Source organism: Dermacentor andersoni, chromosome 8, assembly GCF_023375885.2.
Source record: "Dermacentor andersoni chromosome 8, qqDerAnde1_hic_scaffold, whole genome shotgun sequence".
NCBI classification, from domain to species: Eukaryota; Metazoa; Arthropoda; class Arachnida; order Ixodida; family Ixodidae; genus Dermacentor; species Dermacentor andersoni.
In genome coordinates this window covers 139,033,401-139,060,736 of record NC_092821.1, presented here as the reverse complement: position 1 = coordinate 139,060,736, position 27,336 = coordinate 139,033,401, and the positions used below count along the sequence as shown (strand labels likewise).

The following is a 27,336-nucleotide window of genomic DNA, read 5'->3' as shown; positions in this document are numbered from 1 at the left end:
GTAGCGGCGAGCCACCGCAACGGCGCTGCGCGGAGGGAGGGGGCGAGAGGATAGGCGAGAACACGTGATCCGGCTTCGGACGACAAGGGGGGTGAGCAAGGCTCACTCCGCGCGCGGGATGGCAGCAGGAGCACGCGGATGACCTTGGTTATGGCGAGGCCGACGCGAAACAGAAGCCCAAGAGCTGCGCTCGCCCCAATGGCCTCCGGGCTGTCGTAAGTGCGCGTGAAACCCAGTGCAAAAGCACTGCAGACGTTGCCGAGCTCCACCACTGGAAAAAGGTGGCGCCGCCGTACGCGTGACGTGGCACGAGGGAACAAGTGGACACAACGGCCACGTCGGCTGCTTCGGAAGAGCTGAAAACGAAAGCTCAATCTGCGCCACAGTTATGTGGGGCTTTCCCGCTTCAGGTGTGTGCTTGACAACACTTGAAAGCCCTGCAACAGGGGTAGTGGCTGCCTTTGAAGGCGTCCATGTGGTAGGCTACTGCTCGGTGCCGCAGTGCCGGACGTACGCAACAGAGCTCGGTGCCAGCCTTCACATGTACCCTCAGGACAGGAAGCTGCGGTCATCGCCGGCAAGCGGCCATCGGCTTTAACTCTGGTGTGCAGCAAGATCTGCGAGGATTTCTGCTACGGCATTGTGTTTGCGATGCAAGGTGCTCGCCTGCATGCGCTGCCTGGCTAATGTCTTCGTCTATGAACTCTATGCGAGATAGTGGCAAGGTCACTGAAATGGAACGGTAAAAAGCACATTCTAAAAAAAAAAAAAAAACTCGTGGCGTAAGCTCATGTTTGTGTTAGCACCAATGAATGTACAAAAAGAAATTTTGTCGCAATGGCACATCTCACAAGATGCCATCGTAGTTCCTAGTTATTTTTCCTAGTTAACGAGATCTGCAAACCATTCTGTGCCTTGTTTGCCCAAAGTTATTTTGACAGGAAAAAGCTTGCTTCGTTTTGAGTACTTACAGAAATGTCCAGGAGGGCTCCTGCATGGTTTTTATTGAGCGCCGACAGCCAAACCTATGAGGAGCGCGGGGCATTATTCCTCATATACGGAAGCAAGGTGCTTCAGGCAGATGGCGACTCCGTTAAGTCCTCTACCCCAATAGTATAGTTTCACGTGACATCCCATCGTCTATCTGTTTTGGTCGTCCACCATGTTAAAGCTAGTATGTCGGATTGCTTGATGCACATAGCAGGCAACGCACGATGCTACAGAAGTCTCTTGCTGCTCCCATTCTTCGAGACTCATGAAAGATGCATGTATGCATCATGTAATACGATGTAGCACTGTCTCATGCTTTTATGTTGCGAAATATGACGGAATTATTCCATTCAAGACATCACAGATCTGATTCTATTGAATGCAGTGACCATTTCTGTCCACTACTGCTTGCGCTCGCAACCAAAACGCAGTACGACACATACTGGATGCACAAAGGTACACGCACAAACAGCACTTGGTTCAATGTAACGTTACGTCCATTAGCTGTAGTTGCAACGTTCGGTGTAGTGATTACCGCAGAATATGCGTCAGATAAAAATCTGCACTGCAAGATACGTGAGGCAACTACTATGGCAGTACTTCAACAATGTGTTGCCTGCCAAGTAATGACTGGAATCTAGTTGAAGTAAAGGGAGTGATGGCAATGAGGCCCACTGCTTGGCAGCATGGCAACATTTCAATTTCTTCTATTTGCAGTAATTATGAACTGATTTGAAACATACTCCAAATAAATTGCTCCCTAGGCAGCCCTTTACAACTTTCCATGTAACAACTAAAATTTCTAATGTTTACTCGCGAGACCCTTGAATACATAGAGCCTGAAAAAGACACCTAAAATACAGCACATGCGGCAGTTCCCCCTAATGCAGCAAATAGAGGCAACAGACCTTAATAATGAAATCACTTTGAACAAATAGACAAATTTGCTTTTTATTATTTACATTATGTACACATTTACATATAGGGTCTGTTTTTTACTCTGCTACTTACACATTTACATAATTTAGGTACAGAATGAGCACATTGCATCTCTTCCTGGGAAGTGGTAGATGTAGTAATGTCCTTGATGTGCAGAACTTATGCACACACAACCAGTGACAAGCACTGATTGAAGAAAAACTGGGCAGGCATTTTGTGAAATGTCTCAAGCACCGGCTTTCGTATCACATAGGTGCCACAAGACTTGTTACCTTTGTGGTTATCTTCGTTCCTGGAATGCAGGGCTCGGGATCTTGCTGGCGCCATGATTGCAGTTTTCTTCGTTTCCTGTAGTAGACGGACTCCATCTGGAAAATCTGCGCAAAGAGCAGCCTGGTGACAATCGGCGCTTCAGCAACACGGTTGACCCAGCTTGAACCCGAGGCTTGACGCGACTTGGGAGGAGCCAGGGAGCCATTGCTTTGGCCAGCAGATACTTCTAGAAGCCCTTTATCTTAGAAAGACGTCTTCCGATTCACGACGTTGACTGCACAGTGTTTGGCACTGTTGCGCTGATTCTCAACAGTGCACAGACAACTGCAATCATTAAGATGAAAGCGGGATGTCTTGAGAACTTGGCAGCTGATACACCCCAAAGATACTGGGCGCACTGTTTAGCTTAGACATTCAGCATGGCAAGCTCCTCCTGGCTGTGCTGTATTGAATGTTTGCACGACAAGTTGAAATGTGAGAAAAGCTAGCTAGCCTGGCCTTTGTCTTGCCAGGTCGGGTGCAGCCGAGCTGCTTCTGTTGCAATTACACTTGTTCTTGTGCAAATGAGCTCTGAAGCACGACATGTAAGGCGTGGCAAAGAATTTCGGACTGCCAACTTGGCGGCTGCCAGCCACTACACCAACGGTCCCAAGCGATATTAAAGAAGCCAATAAAATCTAGGGAACCGGCTGTAGACCTAGCTTAGGCCGCTGGCAATGGCTCGACTGGCTGCACCAGGACATCGTTGACGACTTGCTGGAGCCTGCTGCAGTTGACGAGTTGATCTATGAGATTCCAGGACTGGCCCAGCAGTCGAAAGGCATTACCAATTGCTGATGACTTGAACGTCGACCGGAGAAAATGACGCCGGTCGGAGCTGGAACAGGTGAAGAGCAGTGGACCCGGTGCCGCGCTCCTCGGGTATTATTTAGGCCCCTTCCAGGGGCGGAGCGACATTTTCCTCTAGGCAGTAGTTGAATTTTGCCCCTTCCCCAATGCCGTGACCTGGTGAGAACACCCTCGAGAGCGAGCAGCACACTGGGCCGACGAAGCAGCTCGAAAAAAGTTCGTGAGGCACACGTCGGAGCCGAGTGCGCAATCGAAGCCCCGGCAACCGGTTGATCGCGATAGTAGAGAATGCGCGCTTCCAATTTCGCTTCCCCAAACAGCTTGAGAACACGAAATACCCATCCATGCTTCCCACACCCACCCCACGGCAGGAACACAACTGTCCGCAGCTGGCGAGGGAAGAGAACCCCCCGCCTTCTCGACGTCTTCCGTCCGGGAAACCCTTTGCTCGAGCAGCCCGCCTCACCCGATGGGGGCCCGCGCGTTGCCGACGCTTGCGAGCACAGGCGCACCGAAAGCGGGGACGGAATGCGCATATTTACAGTCTGTGACACAGTGGTCACACTCCCAGCTGAGCTTGCTTCTGGGGCTTTTCCGGAAAGAAGGACAGGAAGGGAGATACACACAATACCCCTCCTCCTGGGCAAAGGTGGTGCTGGGGGGGGGGGTCAAAAGGATGTTGGCAGGAAGGGGAGAAGGGGAGTGAGCGAAGGGAGGAAAAGGGCGCAACCACCACTGTCGCCACGGCAACCGCAGTGTCGGCAGCCGATGCTCAGGCGGCAAGCACGGCTGCCAGGGACTCTTTGCAGTCGACGCTGGCGCCGTCCTCTGCCAGGGTCACGTTTAGCTCGGCCAGGAACGCGAGCACGTCCTCGCGGTCGGCGAAGCCCAACGTACGCTCAATATACTCTACCGGCAAAACTGGGCGGTATCTACAACAAGACAGGATGAGAACAGTTAGCAAGAACACCCGCATGCAAAGCTCTAGCTTTGAGTTCAAAGCGTTACCCGGCTAGCTGTCTCCACATAAAGAAAAGCTGTGAAGCAAGGTTGGCTTAGTGTGAAATTATAACTATGCCAGTATGATATGGAAAATATCACTATTTCATCAAAGCAACAACTGGCTATCAGAGCTCATACTACAGATGGGTGCATTACATTATTACAGATAAAAGTAGTACACACACACATCCTGAACAGGTTTTGAAGGGTTACTCGAGTTCTGTAAAACCGGTTGATATCTTCCTACTGCATGTACGGAAACGAGGTAAAGTTTAACAACCTCTTTACAAAACTGAGCATGACAGGTTCGGCACCGTTTCAGCCGACACTGGTATAATCGAAATCCACAAAAGCATCCTGCCTACTATTCCAGAAGTGGCCAGAGCTACCATGACACTGCCCGTCTTAGCTTTCAGCTTCCTTGGCTTCACAGCAGTCAGTACACGGAGTCAGCAAAGGGTCTCCTCCATCTGAATATCAGACAACCTAGCCTATACAAGGCACTAGGCTGTAGTGTCTTGGGTATGCTGTTCATTCTAAATAGTGAAGGGGGGTACATACTCACCGCATTCGTCAGTTGAATCGGACCACTCAAACCTACAAAACCAACTGTTACGTCTGCAAGACGTTACTGAAGCACTGTCCCCAACAACCCCTTTATATTGTGCGCAGTGTGCAAAAATGAAGTGCTCTTACAGTGAAAGAGTGCAACAGGCATTCAAGCTCAAAATTTTAACAGTAATGTGTGTTCGAAAGATAATACTACTGATAAGTTGAGCTGCATCTGTGTAGCTTTAGCAGGGCAGAGAAGTTAGCAATGCTGGCAGGGAGACCTGTGTGACAGTCATGAAAAATCACAATATGGCCAATTTTTTTTCTTCTGCTGTATCCACAAGCAATGGCATTAGAACTTTGATTAGTTCAATAACTAGTTCACTCCCACCAAAATTACATTGCTGAAACTGGAAACTACCAATTGATTTCATTCTGACTGTTCAAAAAACGAATAAGTTCTAATGGCGGCGTCTTCCAAACTGTGCCCCGATGTGTCAATTCGTCAAAAAGGCTGCACACTATATTTAATGTTAACTTTGTAGAAAACTGCTTTACATAATGCACATGGAAGAAATTAATAACAGATCATATTATATATGATCAATGAACCAATGTACATGTGCTACGTAACTCAACTTGTCATCTGCAAGCGAGTTATGGGATGCCATCTACAGGACGTGCAAACAAGGACGCTACAGCCCAAGTAGAATTCCTAATCCGGTGCATGGACTGAGGGTTAACGTCACCACAGCACACATTGCTAACAACGTAAGCTTCCTTCACGACTCAAGGATGTGAAAACCTTCGTGCTGTCTCGTTCGATAAATGCACTCGTTTGCACGAACTCACGGCACAATCATGCGATTGCAATGTGTTGCAAACTGTCCCCAGCAGTAACTGCTTCACACGACATGCACGCTCATTTTAACCCAATGAAAGAAGCTACAGGCACATCCCTGTACAGAAGCGTTGTCTTGAATGCTGGAAATTAGCCACCAGAATGCACTCAATTTTGGGCAGCATGCAGGTGCATTAACCACAAACATGCGGTGATATTAGTAAGAACTGGTAAAAATCTAGCGCTTCTGAGCATACTGCGTGGCAATGATCCACAACAAAGAGCAAAGGTGTCCTCCCGAGGGTCCACACGCAAACCTTGAATAGTGCACTGGTTAACTAGCACTGGTTAGTAAAAAAATGCAAGATATGTGCCTGCTAATTTCGTATGGTCCCTCAAAAGCAGCAGAAAACTTAAAATGTGCATGCAACTGTGCCTTGGTGTCGGTTAGTGTGACCAAAGTGCAGTTAGCGCACAGCAGAACACTAGAGAGATGAACACTCACTTTCCAAGAACTCCTCCTCAATAACAAATGGCATGCTTTTACGGAAGGAGCAGTAGCCTGTACGCATAAGCAGGAACTTGTTGCCAAATAGTGCCTTACAAGGACTCCAGCATTCTGATAATTATCAGCCAGGCCAGTACAGACGGGGACAAAACTTCACCTCTCGTGAACGAACTTATCCCTCGACATTTCCTAGACCCCACGGTGTTAGCTCATTTGAGACTAACCATTATTCTCGCCTGCCATATTATACTTTCTTGTCAACAGTAGCGACATCTCATTGCTGATACCACACCAGATGCTGGCACAATATGCTCTCCTGTGCCGCGAGTTTGCCACATCTCCTAGCATTACCGCACCCATTTTTACAGTGTTTCTCCAGATGACAGGGGTAACCCCGGCAACCACTCGCACAAAAAGCAACAGGTGAACAAGTGGCTGTGCTGTGCAAGAAAAACACCTCGAAACTTCAAACGAGCACTTCTTGCTGTGCGATGTCCAAGCTAAACAGGGGGTACTTTGTCACTGCAGTGCCCCCCGTAGGGTGTCACGGCAAAGTGCCTCCAGAGAGAGAAAGGGGGGCGAAGGGTGGTGGGAACGAGAGTACTCACGCCTTGACCATGGCCTTGAGCGCATTGCGGCGCTCCCGCACCGCGAACCAATCCATGAGGTAGCCCGACATCTTGGGCGGCCGCTCATACAGCTTGAAAAACCGCGCATAGTTACCGAGGCTCCACGCGTGGCACACCTCCAGGGCGTGCTTCACCACTTCGTCAGTCTTCTCCGACGAGTTCAGGTGCGCCAGGATAGTCTTCAGCTCTGCACGAAGGAGACCGAAGCATTATGAAAGACCAATTTCATCTCAACTCGCAAGCCTGCGCCAAGTTCATCCTAGCAGTTTGTACAGAGCAGATCAATACATGTGGGAACACAGAATTCACATCTTTTAGGGGTGTGCTATTATCGAACTTTCAATTTCGAGGCAAGTTCGAGCCATGAAAACCAAGTGTGAATTGAATATTTTTATCGCCCACCAAAGGTACAAAAAAAAGCAAATGCATTGGATAGCAAATAGCATACATAAAGATTATGCCTTGTGGTCAACAAAATTCTCTAGTACATTTTTGCTTGACATCATCATAAGCGCAATTATTTAACGTTTCCTTGAAGGAAGGATAGCTGCTCGATTTGTCCAGGGAGCAGTGATCACCCTCCTGCATGCAACGATTAGTTCACACACCGAAAAGAGCTGCTTTGCTGGACACCCTAATGTCTGGCACTGGAAAATCGGACGCCGAAGGGTTTTTGCGTCTTAACTTTAGATGTACTTATACACTGGCTTTATGGGGCACGTGGTGGTTCTGCGCAGGCATCCGAATTATCGAGCATGTCCGAAAAATAGGCAGGCTGTACAAGGAACTGCTGCAAATGATGACACACAGGTGAAGCCCTTGCCTGAGGTGGACCCTCTGGTACAGGGCATACAATAAATGCTTCACCGCAGTGACAGACAGTCCTTTTGCATGTCCTGGTTTCTTTCACATGCTTTTTACGCGCAAAACAAGCTGCACAAGCAGCTAAGACAGTGCTACAACAATGCAGTGCAAATTCCTACGCTGCTACCAAACTAGGCCTAAAGCAAAGGGCCTCAATCAGGTACCCACGCAGAATTCTTGAAGAGTTTGAAGCTCTCACCTAACGTGTTCCTGGCGAAGACATTGTAGAGGATGCGGTACCCAAGAAACTCCAGGGCGTTACCACTGTGAAGCTCCTGGTACAGGGTCTTCAGCTGTGTCTGGCACTGGTTGAATTCCTCGTGGTCACCCTTTGGTGGCAAAAGAAAAAAAAGCACGCACTCCCTTTAGCATGTGCGCATAGTCCCTGGTACAACCAACATCCAATCAAACACAACTGTCTGAAAACGAGCATGCACAAGCCACGGCACAGGTAGCGTGCCTGTTCCAACGGTGACCTAAAGAGCATTGGCTGGCCTGATGGCAACCACAGCGAGAAGCAGTACTTTGTTGGATATATAAAATTTACTTTTAACCATAACGGCACAATGGCAAGCTTTTTTTCGGCATGGCGTATGGATATATAGCAAACTACGGGGTCTAACATCCCAATGCAACACACAGGCTATGAATGGCGACATACGTAGTGGGGAGTGCTGAACACTTTCTTGACTACCTGAGGCCCTCCAATGTGCATCCGAAACCAAATGTACGAGAGTTCTTGCACCCTGTTTCATCAAAATGAGGCCACACCGCAGGGAAGAAACCAAAACATTAACCTTGTGCTCAGGCCATTTCGTTGGCCATGCTTTCATTCAAGTATTCTAATGCTCCACATCGTAATACATTGAATCCCCAAGCACAAGATCAGAGAAAATACAAGCTACAGTGAAGCAACAATGCCTTGCACTCAAAACCGATCAACTTGAAAAGGCACACTCCAGATGCGCATGTGAATTTTGGCCAGCTCAACTAGCTTGCAGCTGGCAAGCTGCGCCAATCTTGTGTCACCACCCCAATGACATGGCTGTTGAACTTAGTGATGTTTGTGTGTCACGCAGACATGGCAAAATCTCTTACAGGCCTTCAAAACCGACAGGAGGCAATTTTGCTGGTTTGTCAAAAACATCATGGCTGCGTTTCTTTCACACGAACTCACTACCACTGCTACCAATAAAAGTCAAAAGACGAAAAATCAAGGGAGAATAAAGTGCTCACCTTTTCGAGAGCTATGCGGGCGTGGGTCTCGTAAACCTGCACAGTAAAAGGGTCCCGCACGCACTGGACCGTTAGGTCCTGGCGGATCGACTTGAGCTGGTCGCAGGCGTAGTGGTAGTCCTGCTTCTGCAGCCACTGCTCCTTCACCATGTCCAGCGACTCCCGGAGGACCTCCACAGGACGGATGGTCGACGGGTCGGGAGCCTGAGTGGACGAGACAGACCGAACAGTTGAAATAAATAACAGCAACGCTAAGTTTAAAAACCAGTTGGCTGGTCAACTCGCAATACAAGTGGCATACTTATGAAAAAGATGACAAAAAACACTTGAAAAATTTTTTTTCTGAAACTACAGGGCTACATTTGACAAGACGTTACGTCGATAAAAAGTGGGAGAGCACCCACCGAGGTCAGCCTGAGGTACTGCTTCTCGAGGTCCTGGCAGGTGCCCACAATGGGGAAGGACTCCCAGTCCAGCTCAGTCTCCCCATCGCCGGAGGCGGGCCCCAGGTTGGGGCCAGCATTGATGGTGAGCACGAGAGAGAAGGGCCGCTTCTTCTTGCCTGCAGAGATCTCCGACTGAAAGCGCGCCGCACGCTTCTGCAGCTTCTCCGTGGTCGCCATGTCCTCCTCCACCTGAAATTGAATCCTGGGAAAGCGCAGAGAAAGTAAAAGAAAAGACGTCTAAGCTCAGGCCGAGGCTGTGATAACATGCACAGGCCCCGGTCAAGCACTGTGCTTACTCATAGCATGTTTGAACGGCTGTTTCAGAGTGCTCTGGTAAAGTTTCAGAAGGCTCCTGAGAGGGCAACTAAGCTTGAAGGCACATCATGACTACCAAGCTCCTAACACAGTTTACAGTCGCCGACAGATTTTCCGGACTCCAAAAATTCGGACATGCCCGATTATTCGGTCAGCTTCGCGGCACCGCCGTTCTCCCCATTGACCATAATGTATAACAACTGCCGAAAGTTCGGACACCTTGCAACCTCTCATCTGATTTTTCGGACACTCCTTCAGCCAACTCGATCGAGGGCATCATGCACCGACTCTGACCGGCGCATAGTTCGACTTGCTGAACGCCATTTTTGTTTTGAACGGAGCCTCCTTGCTGCCCCACGAAGTGGCGCTACTGGAAATCCCCGCTCATCATCATCGTTTCTGCCTGGTTCGATAGAGTGGCCGTACAGCAGTTCCGGTTTCAGCTTAGTAAGCCATGTCAAGACAATCCAGCACCTGATTTGTTTCTTTCGCGCACGACGCTGCGAGCAGGCCGCGTTTTTCGTTTGTGCAACTGGTGTCGGTACGGTGGTGTTTGCTTTGTGTGCTGTGTCGAGGTTTCGGTGTTCCAACGCGGCGTACAGAAACATGGCGCCGACAGTGCCCGCGCAGACTGTGCTGGGGAATGCCGGCAAGCGGGTGCCGGGAGGCCTAAGATTTGTCGCCTTCCGATGTGCTCCCTACTGACGCGGAAAATGTTCTGCCGAGACCTGCGCAGTGGTTGCATTGCGATTCCGGACACCATCTCATTTGAGTTTCACAGGTGCTGACACTGCTGTACTGACATGCGCAGATCATTCGTCAGGTTTCTGCTGCACCCATTCTCTATGCTGCACCGCCGGACGATGACTCCGAGTCGGAAGATGACGCACCATGTGCTACGCTGATGTCGCATGCGGAGCGTGCACAAGCAGTGACTGTGCTTTCAGCTGCCTATAGTGACCGTGCGACCCTCTCCGAGATTTAGGCTTATCTGATTGCGCGTAAACGGAACAGCGTGCAACGGCGCACTCACGATTTCTTCAAGCCTAATGCAGAGCCCGAATAAGTGCGTGGAAATAAAGGATTTCATTTTTTTTTTCTTAATCTGCTTTTTCGGACATTTCCGCAGTTCCCATGAGGTCCGAATAAACGGTCGGCGACTGTAACGTCGCCTTGCATGACTTGGCACTATCAGAAAGGTCGGGTACAACCAGTCGAATGTGTCAATGATTACGAGTTATGTAGGGTTTTATGGTGCAAAAGCAACTACGACTATGATGCGCCATGCACATCAATGATTATGAGGGGGCGGGGGTGCTAACCTTCGTCGCAGATACTGTGACGGCATGCCGAAGGTTAGCAGACGCGAAGTCCAGAGCAAAAGACATGGCATCAGCTGTCGGAACATCCAGGTGGTCTATTTCCGAGGGAATGACACCAAATGCTACCAGATAATACCAAATACTTCAGTGAAGTACCTACTGCCATGATCGCGATAACATTGCCAACAGCAGCACTATGGAGCAGTGTTTTTTCCTTGCATAGATATCAATCACACGCATTACATTTAGCTACTGAGACTTCAACTGCAGTGAGCATTTTAGCTGCAAATTTGCAGGTGAATGCTAGTTTTGCCAAAGCAAAACTTCCTAGATTGCTTAGATATTACTGTTTCAATCCCCTTTTAAAAATTACTTTGACTCGCACTGCTCCTAATCTATGCTGCTTTGGAAGTTTGCTGGCTTTTTGTATGTATTCACTGCCTGTGCTAGCTTCCTTTATGTCAGTTTGTCCCCCCGAATAATTCTACAATTGCTTATCTGCTTATGAGTAAGACTGCACCGTAATGGCAGGATGAACTTACAGAATTCTTGCAGTACAGCAAGCTTGTTTTTTACCTATGCGAGGTTAATCATAGGCAGAATACATTTTGACCCCAAACACTTTGGATGGCTCTGGTACCTAGCCATGTGTCTACTGAAACGGCACAATGAGTTGTCTTCATTTTGCTGCTCAAGCAAACAACGAAGTACTTTCATTTTCTTTAGGATTATGATTAGTCTATAGTAAATGTGGTTGCACGTCCAAATAAACCTCAGAAAATGTACAAGACTAGTTTCATTAAGTTAAGGAATATTAAAAAAAAAAAAAAAAAAAAAAAAAAAAAAGAAAAAAGACAGGTCCCCGCTTGCAGATCCTGGCAAATCGGCCGCATCTATGGTAGTCCTGATCCCCACTTTTCGACTTCACTGAAACCAGCCTCACGCTCAAATTGAAATGCGAGAAAGCCTGCAAGCAAGGTTCGCTTCAATGACGGAACTGCTGAACAGGGCTCACATTTGCTGCTGCTTCTTCTGCTTCTTGTTGGCCTTGCGGCCACCCTGGCCAGACTTCTTGTTTTTCCCACCGCCATTATTTCCCCCGTGGCTGTAGGAAGAGACGCTCGAGTTGAGAACCTTCTTGGACGAACGAGTTACCTCTGGGCTGGGGCTTGACTCCATGGAGCTGCTGCGCCAGAGACAGACGTACACACAGAGCGGCGTGAAAGAGACGCAAGAATTCAAATAAACAGTGCCACGCGATTTCTGCGATCACTACCGCAATGCTTCGGAACACATTAAATCGCAGCGTTCACCCCACAAAGGCAGATTTATGTGTGTGTGTCGCAGCACCCAGACACTGTGAGGGAAACAATGAAGAAGATCTACACTTTTTAACGGCTCTGAATCGTGGACTGTAAATAAGCCGCCCGCATTGTTGAACCCCTTTGCTACAGGCTTATGGCTACCTCATGCACACTGGCAAAGGGCAAGAACAGTAGAGCAGCACTTTTCTTTTAACACAGAGGCATGGATTTTTGGACAGTGAACATAGTAAGTTTCAAGTGTGCCAACACAGCTGTTCACCATTAAGTGACAATGCTACTATATAAGGCTGTAATAATGTTTCGTTTAAGACAATGCAACAATGAGAAGAGCATGAGTAGGGTGAACTAGCTTTCAAAAGGCTGATATAGTTCAGAAGCACACGACCTTAGTGGCTACCTTGTCCATATATCCCTTACGGAAAAGGAATCTTCGCAAATTATAGATGCTACTTTGAGAAAACTGGCTCTCTGACAGTGTAACTTGAGAGTAGCAATAAAATTACACTGAAGGTACGGCTTTCCTCTTTCCGCTCCTTTTGCCATGCCCACTTCGACAGGATAAACAAAATGGCTCGAGAACTCTATAGGACTGCAGCCAGAAACACCAAAGGCACCCATTTCCCACACAACCTCTCCAATCCCGTCGCTTTTCACCGAAGACAAACTTCTAGTTACCTCGAACGCCTCTTTTTCCGACGGTCCCTCGCCACGGCATGCGTCGGGGCCGGGCTGCGCGACCTGGGAGACCACGACCTGGACCTAGACCGCGAACGAGACCGGGGAGACCTGCGCGACGACGACCCTCGACCCCAGTCGCCCCGACGACCGCCACTGCTCTTCAGCGGTATGTAACCGGGCGGCGAGTCGCCACCGCTGGCCGAGGAGGAGAGCCTGCCGCCGGCACCTCCTGCGGGTGTGGTCTGCGGGGGGCCCAGCCGCCCGGCCATTAATCCACCCAGCCGCCGACCCAAGCCCGGCTTAGACGGGCTCGGCAGCTTGGAGGAACCCGTGCTGCCCAACTGCGGCAGCTGCAGTGGCAGGCCGAGCCCTGCGCCACTGCCCACCTTGTTTGCACCCTCCGGGCCAGAAGCCCCGATTGCTGTACCCGCCCCAGTATTTTGCTGCTCCTGCTGCAGACGCTCACTGTGGATGCTGCATAAAGATGCAAGAAAAAAAAAAAAGCAGATGATTGTTTGCACACAGTGCTGAGGAAATCCAATGCATCAATTTAGGGCTAATCAATATTCGCAGTATCGTAACTCATACAGGTTCATTGTTCACAATGCAACGGAAACACTGTTGTAGCCTGAGCGCAGCATGCGAGGTGTAGAGTTGTAATAACTTGGGCATGGTATTGCATTTTTACTTGAATGTAGGCTGGCCCAGATTCTAAGCCGACCCCCGAAAGTCTGAAGCCAGAAAAATCTCGAATGTAGGGGAAAAAAAAGGGCGAGAACAGCACTCACAAAAATTCACAGCACTCACGGTATTTATTTAAAATGAACAAGCCGAGCTCATTTCATGTCACCATCACTGCTGTGGTCTGGTAAATGCCATCCTCGTTGCTGCGCACACAGAAAGCATCTCCCGTTGCCCCATCCAACATTGACGTTTCTCTCATCGGTGCTGAAGTCGCTCATGGCTCAAACGTTTGACTATGTATCTGCGGCTAGCACTTTTCGTTTGACAGCGGCACGATTATGGATTTGCCTGTTCGGTGCCGTTACGATAACGCAATGGTCAAAACAAAACAGGCCGAAATGGCGACATCGCTTGTGTACTACAGTTGGCTACTGGCGTGGCTAGTAGCAGCTGCGATACTGACTTTTTTTAGATGGCTCTAGCTATGCACCATATTTATTAGTTTTAATTAAAAACTGGCGAGTTTTTTTTACTATCCTTGAATCAAAGCCGACCCTAGAGTTTGGGGAATGATTACTTGAAAAAGAGAGAGAGAGAGAGAGAGAGAAAAAAGAAAAAAAAAAAACACACAACCTACAGGCCTAGATTCAAATGAATAAGGTAGCTATTCACTTGATAGTATTAGGTGCCATAGAGACAGTACCGTGTCCTAATTTTATTTCCTCCGAGTCGCCTGCCACACTAATAAGCCCACTACGACAGTGTGCACGCTGCACTGTCAACAATGAACCTGCACAGATTTCGCAACAGTTAACATTCCCGACTTGGTCAGTTACTAATTGTTCGCTTTTTGTGCTACCCAGTGCTACCACGCTAACTAACCAGATGATCGTTCCATCAAACTCTCGGCTATCTCACCTGGGTAGTGGTTCCTTGTCCCAGTCTATGGACCACATGGCACCATCACGGTACATCTTGGTCAGCTTGCCCTTGAGCACAATCTCCACCTGATCTCGATCCAGCTCGGACTTGCACTTGCCAAAGGCACGCATGGCATACCGCCTGCAAAAAAATGGCAATGCTACTGTCAAGCCACGTGGATGATTTGAGCGCCAAGGACTGACAAAATTTTCGACTCTTTTTGCATTAAACGAACGCCCTTGACCTTGAATCCCTAGATAGACTGGCGAGCCTCTGAGCACTCTCAATAACTCGCTATAATAGCTTCTCTACGTCCAGTTTAGCTTTGGTTTCTCTGGAGGTGCAGATGTTGCGACATCATGATGTAGTTGGTGGTCCTGCGAGAGCAGGCCATTGCGAAATCTTGGCATTCGCTCCGGCTCCCTCAGTGATCTGCTCTACCAATTCGCTGGACTTGCCCTCTTCAATAATTGGAAGACATGTTTAAAGACACCTGAAACCACCCAAACTTCCCTCATGCTTTCATTGGCTTCAGTCACTTCTGGCTTTTACGTAGCAGTTTGACAGAATGCCAAGTTGTCCCCGCCCCGTCACCATCACCCAGAAGCAAAGAGCCACTCACTTGAGGCTTTCAGGCCAGTCCCCACCGTGTGGAGTCAAGTTTGCCCTGGAACGAGAGAGCAGCATTCCTTAGTCCAGACAAGAGCACATGGCATCAGAAATAAGCCTAAGCGCTGCATAGCTCGTGACTCCCACTGTGCCCTACAATGTAGCAGTATGCAGCTGCGGAGTGCGGCACTGTGAAATGTGGCGCCTGAACGAAAGCCTTGTACAATTTCCACAAGGCAAAAGTCCACTTTATGCACTCTATACAATACTGTTAGTGTCTAGCACTGACCGATGCTCTGCAAAACTGTGGCACCATCTGCTAGGTGGAAACTGATGCATCTTTCTGCCCGTCTAGGCCTAGCAGCATCAAAATAACACAACCGATCACAATAATTACAAAACACTGCTTAACATATTTCCCTTAAGCAAGAGATAAGACTGCGATGGCCCATTTTCATATTTGCTGCTGTCACAGTGGAGAGTCATGCGAACAAATTAGAACCAAAGTGGACAGCCTGGGCTCTTGCTTGTTGCTACTTAATCATGGTAACTGGCGAGATCCATTCCAGTATATTTCGTGCATGCACAGTCAGGGCAGCCATTGTCGGTAATAGTATGCGAAAACTCTACTGCTGTTGACCATCATGTAAACAGGGGCTCAAAGACCTAAGGCAGGGGCCAAGTGCCCCTTTCTATGCGGCTTCTGTGCCTCTGTGCCAAGGCTAACTCACATGCAGTCCTCGAGGCGTTGAGTTGCATCGGCGGCCGACCGCTGACCACCACCCTGTGCCATGCGCTGCTGCTGGAACGCGTTGGCACGAGAACCACCCCGCCCGCCAAACTTGCCACGCTTGGGAAGGTTGAACCGGACGCCACCCGCACCAGGTGCCTCTGGAACAGAGACAGTGTGGAAACGCAGTGAAAACGATGAACACTAAACAAGATAAGCACAACAGCGATAGGTGGTGTTTTTATAACTGGTCGATCTGGAGTGGCCACTGAAATCCTGGAGCGAGTGCTTCGACTTCAAATCTGACAGCGCGGAGAGCAAAAATACTCCGCAGAGGTTCATACCAGAAGTCTGTATGCCCACATCACACAAACAGATTCCGGATGGCAAACTTTCGTTCTGTACATTTCCATGGCAACCAAAGTCGCCAGCGGGCCCCAATGAACACGAACACTGAAGTAATGCATGCGCCTCCTATTTCTGCCCAAATTCTTGCCACAGCAGCACAGCAATTGAGAGCGATCTGGTGTGAGGCGAGTCAATTCGAAATGACCAGTGGAAAGCATGAACACACATCAAATCGACCAGTGAAAAACACCATTGAGGTAGCTTTAGCTGTGGGCTATACATGTGAAAATGCAGCATATTACTATGAACATGGCTAAGAACTTACCGTATTTACTCGCATAATGATCGCACTTTTTTTGTCAGAAAAATTAACGCAAATTCAGGGGTGCGATCATTACGCGGGTTAAATTTCCCGCGGAAAAAAAAAAATTTTTTCTTTTCGCCTCGCGTTTGCTGCGGGATGCGAGATTGCGGGTGCGGGACACCAAAACAAAAATGGCGGCCGGCGGAGCAAGCCGAACGCGCCGAACGCGATTTTTTTTTCTTCTCGTGAGTACATTACGTGTATTGAAACAGTTTCTTCCGTATCAGTGATGAATAATATCATTAATATCGGCAAGTTTGCGGCAGTAACGTAGCCATGTCCACTTGGAGGGGACAGAAGCAGGTGGGCGCGCTTAACTGCCAGTGACATAGAAATGCATGGCCGACGTGCTGCGGAAACTGCGGCATCTGTCTTCACTACTATCCTAATACGGCACGTTTCCGCTAAGGGTGGGCGAATATCTTAGCTGTGTTACAAGCGTCGGCGTATGAATAGGGTACACTTTTAACCTATCAGAGTGAACGTGGCTACTATCATTGCCGCGCGCGATTTGTTGCGTGCTCACGAGTGCAAAAGCAGATGAAAAGAATCGAAATGCGTCTTTATTGTTTTTGTTGACATCAACCATTATAAAGCCAACCCATAATAAAGGCGATTTTGGTTGTACCTCATTTTGTCATGGAAGTGCGGAAAGTGATGAAAGTGATGAAATGAGGCATCTACTTAATGTTTGGTGCGTGCAGGCCGCTTGGCTTGTCTTGAAGAGTCATTCGCGTAGCATTCGACAGATGGTAAGCGCGATCATTATTAGCTAGACTTAGCACACGACATATCGCTGCGGCAAGTTCGGGGTGCGATCATTACGCGGGAAATAAAAGAAATCAAATTTTGACGACAAAATTTAGGGGTGCGATCATTACGCGAGTGCGATCATTATGCGAGTAAATACGGTAGTTTTTCCTGCATGATGTAGAAACCACTGACACATACTGAACACACGCAGTTTCACGTGCAGTGCACTCTGCAGTTTTCCTTCATTACCTGTGTGAGCTTTCATTGTGTCCATCACAATTATCCCAACATAAAGTGCCGTAATTCATGTGAGAATGCAGGAACCACGCACCCCACCGAGCCAAGACTAGTGCAAGCATCTCCACTCACGCTTTCCCTGCATGCCTGCACCAAACTGTGCTGGTCCCCTGGGCCCAACCTCGCCATTGGGTGCCATCCCATTGTAGCCATAGTAGAAGCCATAGCCAGGAGCCGGTGGGCAATAGCCTGCACTGAAGCCTGGGCCAAAGCCAGGAGCGGGGCCTGGTGCACCAAATCCCATGGGAGGCTGGTGCTGTTGTTGCTGCTGCTGCTGCACCTGGGGTGAGGTGCCACTCGAAGGCGCCTCAGAGGCGGTGCCCTCCTTCTCGGAAGGGGCCTGCTCCCCAGGAGGGGGTGGCGGTGCCCCCGAAGAGACAGATGGGCCGGACTTGGGGGAACCGTTGTTAGCGGCCGCCCCGCCTCCAGGCTGCGGGAACTGTACCGGAGCCGACGCCGGGAAGTAGCCGCCACCATACATGTTCTGAAAGGTGCCAAGAGCAAGGTATTGCAGCACAGAACTGGAACAAGTTCGATGACGCAATATTGCAACCATCAGGAATTTTCCTACTTTTCTTTCCACTATGTGTGCGTGTGGTGGCATTGTTAAATTCAAATTGTAATCGCAGAATCCGAAAGTCCCGTTGGCAGAAAGCTCTTGTCAACAGGAAAAAACCGGCAGTGAAGCATTTTTGGGAGGCCTTTTCCATAACTGAATAAGAGTGCCAATCTGCTCTTGCCAATAACAAATGGTTGCAGTTTGCAAGAGCCATCCCTATGTGCATCGAGCAAAACTGCGAGCACCCTCCCAAATTTTCCTCCATAGCATGCACTATCCTTTACATTCAATATCTTGTTTGACACCACCTGCCAAAACAGTGCCATTTCAAGTTTGTTGGTACTTGAAGTGACTGTGGCGCACAGTTTAACATACTGAATCTGGCAGTGAGTGGGAGTTCAATGTAAGCGCAGTACATTGCTATACTTTTGCATGAGAGTTTCAAGGGGGTTCCACAACTGTTCGATTGCTTCTAAATAGGGGAGACGGGCAAATTTAAACAGCAGCTGCGCCAACATCAAGATGATGTGGGTAAGAGTGGCTTCAAATGCTTTGGCAGAGCACGCAGCAACAACTGTGCAGAATATTGATTGGATGAAGTCTAGTCTAATTGGATATGAAAGAAACTGGAAGCCACGTCTGTACCTGGAGTCCCTCGAAATACACTCAATCGAACTGAACGAACCCTCCCGTCTTACGCGCTGTGCGTGCGCCATATGCTTAAACCTATTTAAACAGGCACCTCAACCTCTTTTGCCCCATTGTGAACAAGGCTTCCGTATGGAAGCCGAAATGCCTTGTCTTTTAACAAGTTTTACTTGCTCAGTGTACACCTTTCTTTGTCGGACAATAATTAGACCAGTCTGAGTTTGATATATCTGAGACTGACTGTATAAGTGAGGGAAAAACACATCCTTACATTAATTACACTCTCTTTTCTAATGACTAAGAAAGAACAGGGACTACCAGAGCCCAGAAAGCAACAGCCAGTGAAAGAGGACCATCAAGATAAGGGACAAATAACCTTGTTTGAGGACACGCGCATACATAGATTTTCTTACAGTACACTACCTAGAGAGAAATCTGAAGACACAGTCTACGAGAGTTCCTTAACCGATGCTCTGCCACCATGGGAATACAGTACCACCGAGGTAATTACTAGTGTGAACGAATTGGGTCTGCTTACTACACAATTTCTCTTTCGCCATATCACACAAATTCGATCAGAAAAGAGTGCCTACACTTGCCGTAAGGGACTTCAACTATACAAGTAGTTGCTGCAAGCAACTTTATTTTGCTGTAGTCACTTTAACCGCACAATGTCTGTGCGCTGCTACTAAGGTAGAGGTAAGCTTCTGCATACAGCAAGCACAATGCGAACAGAACACTCACATAATGGGGGTAGAAGCCGTAGCCGGCACCTCCGGGCCCTTGAGCCGGATAGCCATTGTACCTGCGCAAAAAGGTCAATTCCGGAAATTTGAGAGCTGCAAGTATAAGCAAAGGCGAGCACCATAAATGTCGCAATGCCATGTGAAATTATGGTCCCTAAAAACGACTTGAGTGCACAGCAACGAATCTGCATGCTTTCGAACACCGAAAGGAGCTGCCAATACAAAAGCTTCGATAAGTTGAAGCCACTGAATAGTAATAATAATAAAAAAATAAAGTAAATGCTTGCGCGACTGGTATTATCAAAAAAGCAAACATCATATAAGAAGAAAACTGTTGCACAACGTATAAGGCATTGCCATAAGCACTGATGCTTCTTGAATATACTGAACCCATCTAACTTTTCTAGTGTGTAATGCAGAGAAAGCAGCGCCGGTGTGAGTCCTCTGCTGTCCATTGTTTTTGAAGTTCCTGTGCTAAAGACGGGAAAAGATGTGGTACCAACACGGCTGACACTCAACACCTGCGTCAATTGCGCTTCTAAAGATGCCATACTACTCTCAATGTGCAAATCAAATGTTCATGCATTCTGCCTGAAAACTTATTTTTCGTTAGAAGAGCCCAGTGCCAAGAACCAACTCGCCTAAAATGTATTACACTGCCTCCAAAACTTCTTTCTTGAAGGTGTAATCACTCGGTAAGCTTGCTGCAGTTAAATCGGAAAATTGAGGCAACCTTAGCATTAACCACCCAATGTGCCAGATGGTGGCACAAGGTCGAATTCAAAACCACATTAGCGGTCCACAAGTTTAATTCCAGGAGGTTGAAAGAATGAGGATGGAAGAAATACGACTACATCCCTGCCAGTGTACCCTGACCAAAGAACCAGCGAAAAAAGCAAAGCCACGGTGACACACCCCATGTAGCCGGGATACATGCATCCCTGTTGTTGCTGCTGCTGCTGCTGGCCTGGCCAGTAGGGGTAGCCGAAGCCTGCACCATAGCCAGGAGCAGCCATCTGTTCAGCGCCAGTTGTAGTCTTGCCGTTGGTAGTCTGCACCTTCTCAAGGGCTTTGCGCGCATTCTCCCAAGCTTGGCTTGGGTCCACGGGCACGCCAGCCTCCATCTCTTTGCTGCTTTCTGGTTTACTGCGCACACAAACGAGTCTCGGATCAGCACTCTCATGGACATAGGTTTGTCCCTAACTATGGCTTTTTTTTTAACCTACACTTAATGCAGGGCCGAGGCAACGACACCGTACTGCCCTTGGCCGACTGGATCGTAGCCAATCAGACCAGCCTGCTCAGACAACGGCGTTACACGTTTGCAATGCCTGCCTGTTGCTTGCTACCTACACGCACTGTATACATCTGGTACGAAGAAACGGTTTCGCATAGGTGAACAGAATACTTTTGCAGCTATTGCAGAAAATTTAGAGAAAAGAAAAACTATTATTTTGTCTTTCTAGCTGCAAATCTGAAACAAGAAGTCTACTTGGTATTTTCAAATTCCTTGAATGCTGTTATGAGAATTTCCTGGCAGTCTATGAACTTGCTGTGTTGGAGTGGTGTGGCTCTCGCGTTGCATAGCTTGAGGGCGCGGGACCAAATCTAGGCTGCCACCGCCTTATTTAGATGAAAGTGAAATGCAAAAAACACCCGTGTGCCGTGCGATGTGTGTATGTTAAAGAACCCCAGGTGGCCAAAATTAATCTGGTCTCCCCGAATATGACGGGCCTCCCATTCATATCGTTTCGGCACGTAAAACCCATGAATTTATTTTACCTGTGGTAGTTACGATCCAGGCAGTTGAAGCGCAAGGAACAAATGGCATAGTTTCCAACAAAAATTACCGCAGGAAACTCCTATGCTAGTATGCTAGAATATAATTAGCTATTTGAAGCTTTGCATGATTTGTTATTTGTCAAACAGTTTCAAATAGCCCCACAGCAATTTGGGAAAGACTGAAAGGGGTTCGTGAAATACTGAGAAGTCCGTGGTAGAATCTCGACTCTTGTAGACCAGAAGGCGTACCAGATTCAACTCTTTTTGTGAAGAAACACAGCATGACCGACTGTACGATGAATAGAAACTTAATTGCTTTGTAATTATGATAGCTCGTAAAATGCCACTAAGAGAAATTCTGCCACCTTGACTTACTTTCAAAGAAGCCTCCAGTACCTTATAAAATCATGTAAATTTCACATATTCATTGACAGTTGATTACAATTCGTAACATGAGGTGGTACACACACCACGAACAAGCAATCTGCTCTTCATAGCAGCATTAAGAAGGTTCAGCGCCACAAACATGTAACTGAGACCAAAATTGCTGCTGGTGTTGTGATACACTGGTTCTACAAGTTGGTGTAGCTGCTTGGGATAGGTCCATAATAATTGACAGGCCTGATAGATCATGCTCTGAAAAACTGGGCAGCGACTGCACACATTTTTTGAAATCTGTTCTGCCTTATACTAGACGCAAATGAAGAATCGTAAGTCTATTGCCACAAATACCATAATCATAAATAAACAAGCCGCCCTATAATTCGGGCATTTAATGATAAAATTGTGCAAACTAGCACGTGTGCAATGCGAGCTGCAACCATCCACTGTACTTTTGATGAAGTGGGCAATGAAAGTTTAACTACACACTGAGGAGAAGTTTGAAACCTTTGAAGCTTATCTTGTCCCCAAACAATGGTCATCTATCTTGGATGTCTTTCCTTTTTACAGTGAAGCTGTATGTGGCTAGTCGATTTGTGCGTCTGCAGCTTGTGTGCCGAAAACTCCTCCGGCACAACCCTAAGCGCATGCGCGGGAGAAACCACCGCCCAAGCACTCCGCACACATGGTTAACCAGCGTAGCTGAAACATGCGGCCCCGGTGTGTCACTAGGTAAAAAAGAAAGCTAGTACATACTAACCGTTGTGATTAATGCATTACTAAACACACTAAACTGCTGAATACGCTCCTCCATGATGTGAACATGCGAAGCATAGTATGCGGCATGTGACACCCAAGCCAAACATTTGTGTAACCTTATTAAGAAACACGAAGTTGTAACCAATAATTTAGAAAGACTAATGAACTGTCAGGGTTAACCCAGCGATTAACATCGGGGCCGCACGTTTCAGTTTCGCTGGTTCACCATGAGTACGGAGTGTTTGGGTGGCGATTTTTTTTTTAACAATCCCAGGTACTTTGGCACAAATGGCATTATTGACAGGAAAGTAGCAAATAAAAAATGAGTTCCACAGAAGCCCCCCAAGGTGGACAAAGCTTTGTAGCTTCTTCCTGCTATTGGGACGGATAAGTTTTTGAGAAAGAAAATGCAAGCAACTTATTGTTCAGTGACAAAATACACCCCAAAAAGTGCAAGTATATTTTTTAATAGTGTAGGCATTCTCACTATGAAGAGACTTGCCAGTCAATATGATCCCCAGTCCCCAGTCACACAAACTTGTTTCTCTGGCTCAGCAACTGTTTCCTCTGGCAGTACGCCAACTGCGTTTCTTATTTACTCTGTCACTCATTGGATACGAGAAGTTGATCTTCGCGCCACTGCCAGTTGCTGGGCTAGATGGTTTGTACTTATTGTGGTGCGACAGGATGTGAAACAATCTGAAGACCAGGGCAGCCTTTCTGCACTGGTCTTGCTACCACACCATAATTGAGCTTTGTTGCTGTGCTAACCTTGTATTGCACAACCACTGCATAACTGAAAAACTGAAACCATAAAGTGGGACAAAATAATGCAACAATTCGTTTCCAATTCCCGCTTCACCAGTACCAGTTAGACACGAGCAGAGGGTGATAATGTAGTAGCGACATATGAAACGAATTGCTGCATAACCTACACGTATGCTTAGCGGTGTGTGAAAGCTTGTGCCTGAAGGCCTTGCATTTGCTGCGCCTTGTGGGTAATGGCTGTTTAAACCTACAAGATGCATGTCCACTTGGCTCAACTTTTCGCCTTGGTAGGCATAGTTTCGTATTTCTGGGAGGCAACCAGAGCACCGATATTTGTGTGGAAAAGACACGACAGCTTTAGAATAGTGTTTGTCCCCTTACGTACATTAAACGCAAGCACCTCTATGGGACGTCTTGGCATCCCTTTAAGACTTAGTTTAACGTACGGGAATGCAAACGCAGAGGAGGTTTATTGAGAGTGATGTTATAAACTAATTTTGCTCAATGAGAAAATGCAGCAGCTGCGGAACTGTCCACTTGCAGTGACCGAGCGTGATGCAACAGTATGCGATGACAAGCTCTGCAATCGCCGGCACAGAAATGTTGACGTAATTTGTGCAGGGTTCATCCGCAGCTTCTTGCTCTGATCTCTCCGAGGGCTTGTGGTCATAATGACGTGTGATTGCAGTCTCAAATAATGTTCCCTTTTCGGGCATCATAGTATAGACACCAGCAGTAGCACCATACTACGGCATCTTTGGTAAACATTTCTTAGTCCACAACATGGGTGAAATCGCACTGGAGGAACTGTTTCTAAAAGTGTCCTTCGCCAACAAGTGGTGTCAGCTGCTGCTCTTGCTGGCGCAGAGAACAATGCTGCTTTAGGCCTGCGTGAGTTAATATTCAGAGTAAAGAAATAAATGTGCTTGTTGACCTTCTCTGAAGGAGAGAAATCGCCACGATTTGGTGCAGACTCCGCTTATTTGCCATTGGAGATGAGTTTCCGCTAACCATGCTGCCAACCTTTTCGTCGTAGAAGCTTCAACTTAGCAACTCACAAACATGCAACAATAGAGACCTGTAGCTTGTTTCACATAATGACGGCTACAGATTAGTTTTTCACTGCGTGCTTTATCTGTTGTTTGCCGTCTGCCACAAGTACCAGACGACATGCGTCGCTGAGAACCACTGTACTGAGCACAGCGCCACTTTTCCGTCATGATGTGGGGAAGTGGCGAACTAAGCTCCAGAAGGGTTGGTCATGTATCTCTTTCTCCATGGATTAGTCGGCACACCTACTCCTCTAGCCATCATAATCCTGTTGTTGCTAAGCGGACATGTCTCGTTAGGCCTACAGTTGCCGGAATCGCCGAACGATCTCACAAAACTGGAGGCGCTATGTGCTCATAAACAATGTTTCAGGCAAGTTTAGAGAAAGCGAATGCTCATTTCAATAGTTCCTGGCGAATGAGAACGTAGTCATCACGAGAATTCATGCAGCAGTGGGAGCCATGGGTGGTGCATGTTGGACAACACTTTCTTAGCGTGCACAAACATTACATATCTGTGCTCGCACTGCACTTCGACGTGTACGATCTGTCCTGCACCATCTGTGCATGCACGAGGCACGAGCTTTCGCACGTTGGCATGCATATGTGCAATTTGACCTTTTATAGTGTGCCTGGTGTTGCAAACAGCAGGAGACTCTACAAGAGTCCTGGCTTCTCTTGGATTCAATGGTGGCTCAAGATGGCTTGCTACTGCCTACATGGTTTTTGCGTCACATTTAGTTCTGAGCACCTCTGTTGCGACACTTGAGAATGGGCTCTCCAATAGCTTTGACTGCTTGTTAAAAAAGCTTCTCTGCACATTTTTGAAGGTTTAACAAATCATGTACGATATTTGCAAGCACTACTTCCCATGTCTTATCTTGACAGATACGTGCAGGGAAAACTGCTTGTAAAATGCAATGACAATAGTTCTACATGGAAGAATTGTGTGCAAATGGTGGGGAAAATATTTCGCCATACCAACTACGAGGGACTCCTTAGTGTAAGGCAATGTACGGTATTAGTTCTGATTGCATGGCTTCTCCGAAATTGTGTCACGATCTCACCAAACTGCCATTTCAAAAGGTTGCACATAGACCACCGCCACGCTTAGACGCAAGCGCAGAAAGTGCCTCAACCACTACAATGAGCCTAGAGGTTTACGCGACTGCGCTTGCTTCTTTTCACAGGCCTTCCATGCACCGAGACAATCCTCTCCGCTACCAGTACCAGCTTCACGTATTCGTGCTCTCGGAGCCAACTTCAAAAGCACGCATTAGCATAGCAAAAGCTTCGCACGACTCACCAATCCTAGCCAGAAAGCGCGTCCCCTCACCGCACTTCGAAGGCGCCAGCAAAATTGTCTTTCACACGTTACCGTCGCTCGCAAAGATAAGCACTCGTACTGCACGTCCCTGACAAGAGAACGGGGAGGTGGCATGCCAAGATTAAGAGGCCTGTCTTGCAACGTGACGTAGAGATGGCCTCTTATCGGGCGCGGCCAGACCTGTCGCGAAGCAGCGTCGTGGACGTGCACATCAGTTCGCCCAGGCAATGTGACTGAAAGGCGCCATCGACATGGCAGACGACACTTCGACGCCCGACGAACTTTCGAAGCAGGCGCGGAGGCCGGACCTCCGGCTTCAGATGCCAGCAACACCGCGCTATTCCGCATCGAAAGTGAGTACGCCGATTGTGTTTGAGGAAGGGGGGGGGGGGGGGGTAGCTCCGGAAGAAGCGGCATTTTCCAGGTGCGTTTAGCTTGTTAGTATGGTGTAATTCATCCGTCACGACTCGAGCGACGTGCTCAACTCCGATTTACGCCTCTTCCTGTGTCCCTCATAACGAACTCCAGAGAATGACAAAACAAGGCAACTGCCAAGTCTCCCAACGGTCGGGGCTTTCCGAAGGCGATCGCGTGTTTCTGCCACCGAAAACAAACCGATGGCTTACCAAAAATCACAGGTGCGAAACAACAAAGCGCGCGGCATTTTCATTTTTTCTTTCTTTGAGTGGTGACACTACAGCAGTAGCGGTAGCTAGTCCTGCAGACAATGCCAAGACTCTGCTTCCCCCCCCCCCCTTTATGCTTTCGAAGACGAAGCTGGACAAAGCGTGTCAAGCAAGCCCTTGTACGGTACTTCAGTCCAGCCAACGCCCGCTCGGAGCTAGCTAACGAGTTGGCACCGCTAATGACAACTAAGCAGCGAGTAACGTCGAAGGGAGTGAAGCATTGGCTCTCCATCAAGGCGAACTCTCCAAGTTGACCGAGTGGCTTGTACAGAGGCGCCCCACGGAGAGCCAGGTAAGAGCAACAAAAGACGGCTAGGCGATGTAGCAAGCATACGTTGTGTTGTTTCCAAAAAATGCTGGCGCGCCGCTCTGAAAACGTAGTGCGGTCGTAGCGCAGAGCACTTTCTCGCATCCACGCGCTGAAATTCAGGCGCGATATATACAGGAAGAAAAAAAAAAAAATCCTTAACCCGCTACGCGAGGCGCAAGACGTAGCTTCACAACGGAACTGCGGCAGTTAATTATCAATACGCCGCTGCATTTTCGGACCGGCAGTCTTGAGCCGAATCGGCAGAAGCAACAACAACACAAAATTGTCTGCGACACGACCCCGGTAGGCCAGCAGTCCCACGTTTAGGTTTAGGCCTATCTTTACCAACCGAGTTCACAGCACGCGTTACGTCAGGCGAATAGTATTTTACTCGAATTAGCGTTACGCGGACAGTGAACGTTAAGTGAATACTTCAGTGAACAGAAACAACTTGTCTGAAAAGCACTTACTCCCAGGGAATAGCGGTCGGTGCTTGCTCGAACGCTTGCACAGCGGCCATCAGGGATGCGACGACGACGCTTTTCTGAAAGACCTAGCCTGAGAAAACATTAAACATGGGCAAACGAGAACGCGAACACCAAGAGCTAAATTAAACCCGACAACAAGACGCCCCAAATTAAACGCGATTTTTGATCCTAGAAAAAGCACGAACGTTGACTCATTCGCAAGAAGCACATATCACCACAGATCGCGAGGCGATCATCGACGCATGCGCAGTCGTTTCTTTCGCGCATTCAGGCTCGCGCATCCGCTACAGGAAATAAGTCCGCCACTTGGCGCTCTTTCGCACTAAAATAAAAATGGTACCGACACGAAACTTGTCGA

The 27,336-nt window shown here is 48.1% G+C and overlaps 2 protein-coding genes across 5 annotated transcripts in view; one reads left to right on the top strand and one right to left on the bottom strand.

Moving 5' to 3' along the window:
• Positions 1–1,925: 1,925 nt before the first annotated feature.
• Positions 1,926–27,314, bottom strand: LOC126525940 (leukocyte receptor cluster member 8-like). Of its 3 annotated transcripts, none has more exons than XM_050173920.3 (14): positions 26,961–27,314; positions 20,344–20,574; positions 19,427–19,487; positions 17,548–17,959; positions 15,715–15,874; positions 14,997–15,041; positions 14,372–14,515; positions 12,767–13,243; positions 11,782–11,952; positions 9,088–9,331; positions 8,684–8,887; positions 7,647–7,776; positions 6,563–6,770; positions 1,926–3,983 (listed from the first exon to the last, which is right to left on the bottom strand). In XM_050173920.3, exons 1-14 carry the CDS (start codon positions 27,008–27,010, stop codon positions 3,824–3,826), a joined length of 2,697 nt encoding a protein of 898 aa, XP_050029877.2. In that variant the 5' UTR covers positions 27,011–27,314; the 3' UTR covers positions 1,926–3,823. The 3 variants fall into 3 exon arrangements, with proteins under 3 accessions (XP_050029877.2, XP_054923805.2, XP_054923806.2); XM_055067830.2 differs by having other exon boundaries at positions 11,782–11,949; XM_055067831.2 differs by lacking the exon at positions 26,961–27,314 and adding an exon at positions 25,474–25,573.
• Positions 25,652–27,336, top strand: part of Pka-R1 (protein kinase, cAMP-dependent, regulatory subunit type 1) — a 31,990-nt gene continuing 30,305 nt past the window's right edge. Inside the window, exon 1 of one of the 2 annotated variants that reach the window (XM_050173961.3) lies at positions 25,652–25,847. In XM_050173961.3, coding sequence (XP_050029918.2) covers positions 25,746–25,847 — 102 coding nt within the window. In that variant the 5' untranslated portion in view covers positions 25,652–25,745. Of the gene's footprint in view, positions 25,848–26,309; positions 26,473–27,336 lie in introns of those variants that run through there. The other variant, XM_055067833.2, reaches the window with a different exon arrangement.

Coding starts and splice junctions, on each gene's coding strand:
- LOC126525940 (XM_050173920.3), bottom strand. CDS start 27,010: ATGGCCGCTGTGCAAGCGTTCGAGCAAGCACCGACCGCTATTCCCTGG. Junction 19,488..20,343: donor ATGTATCCCGGCTACATGGG/GTGTGTCACCGT, acceptor CTTTTTGCGCAG/GTACAATGGCTATCCGGCTC. Junction 15,042..15,714: donor CAACGCCTCGAGGACTGCAT/GTGAGTTAGCCT, acceptor CTCTCGTTCCAG/GGCAAACTTGACTCCACACG.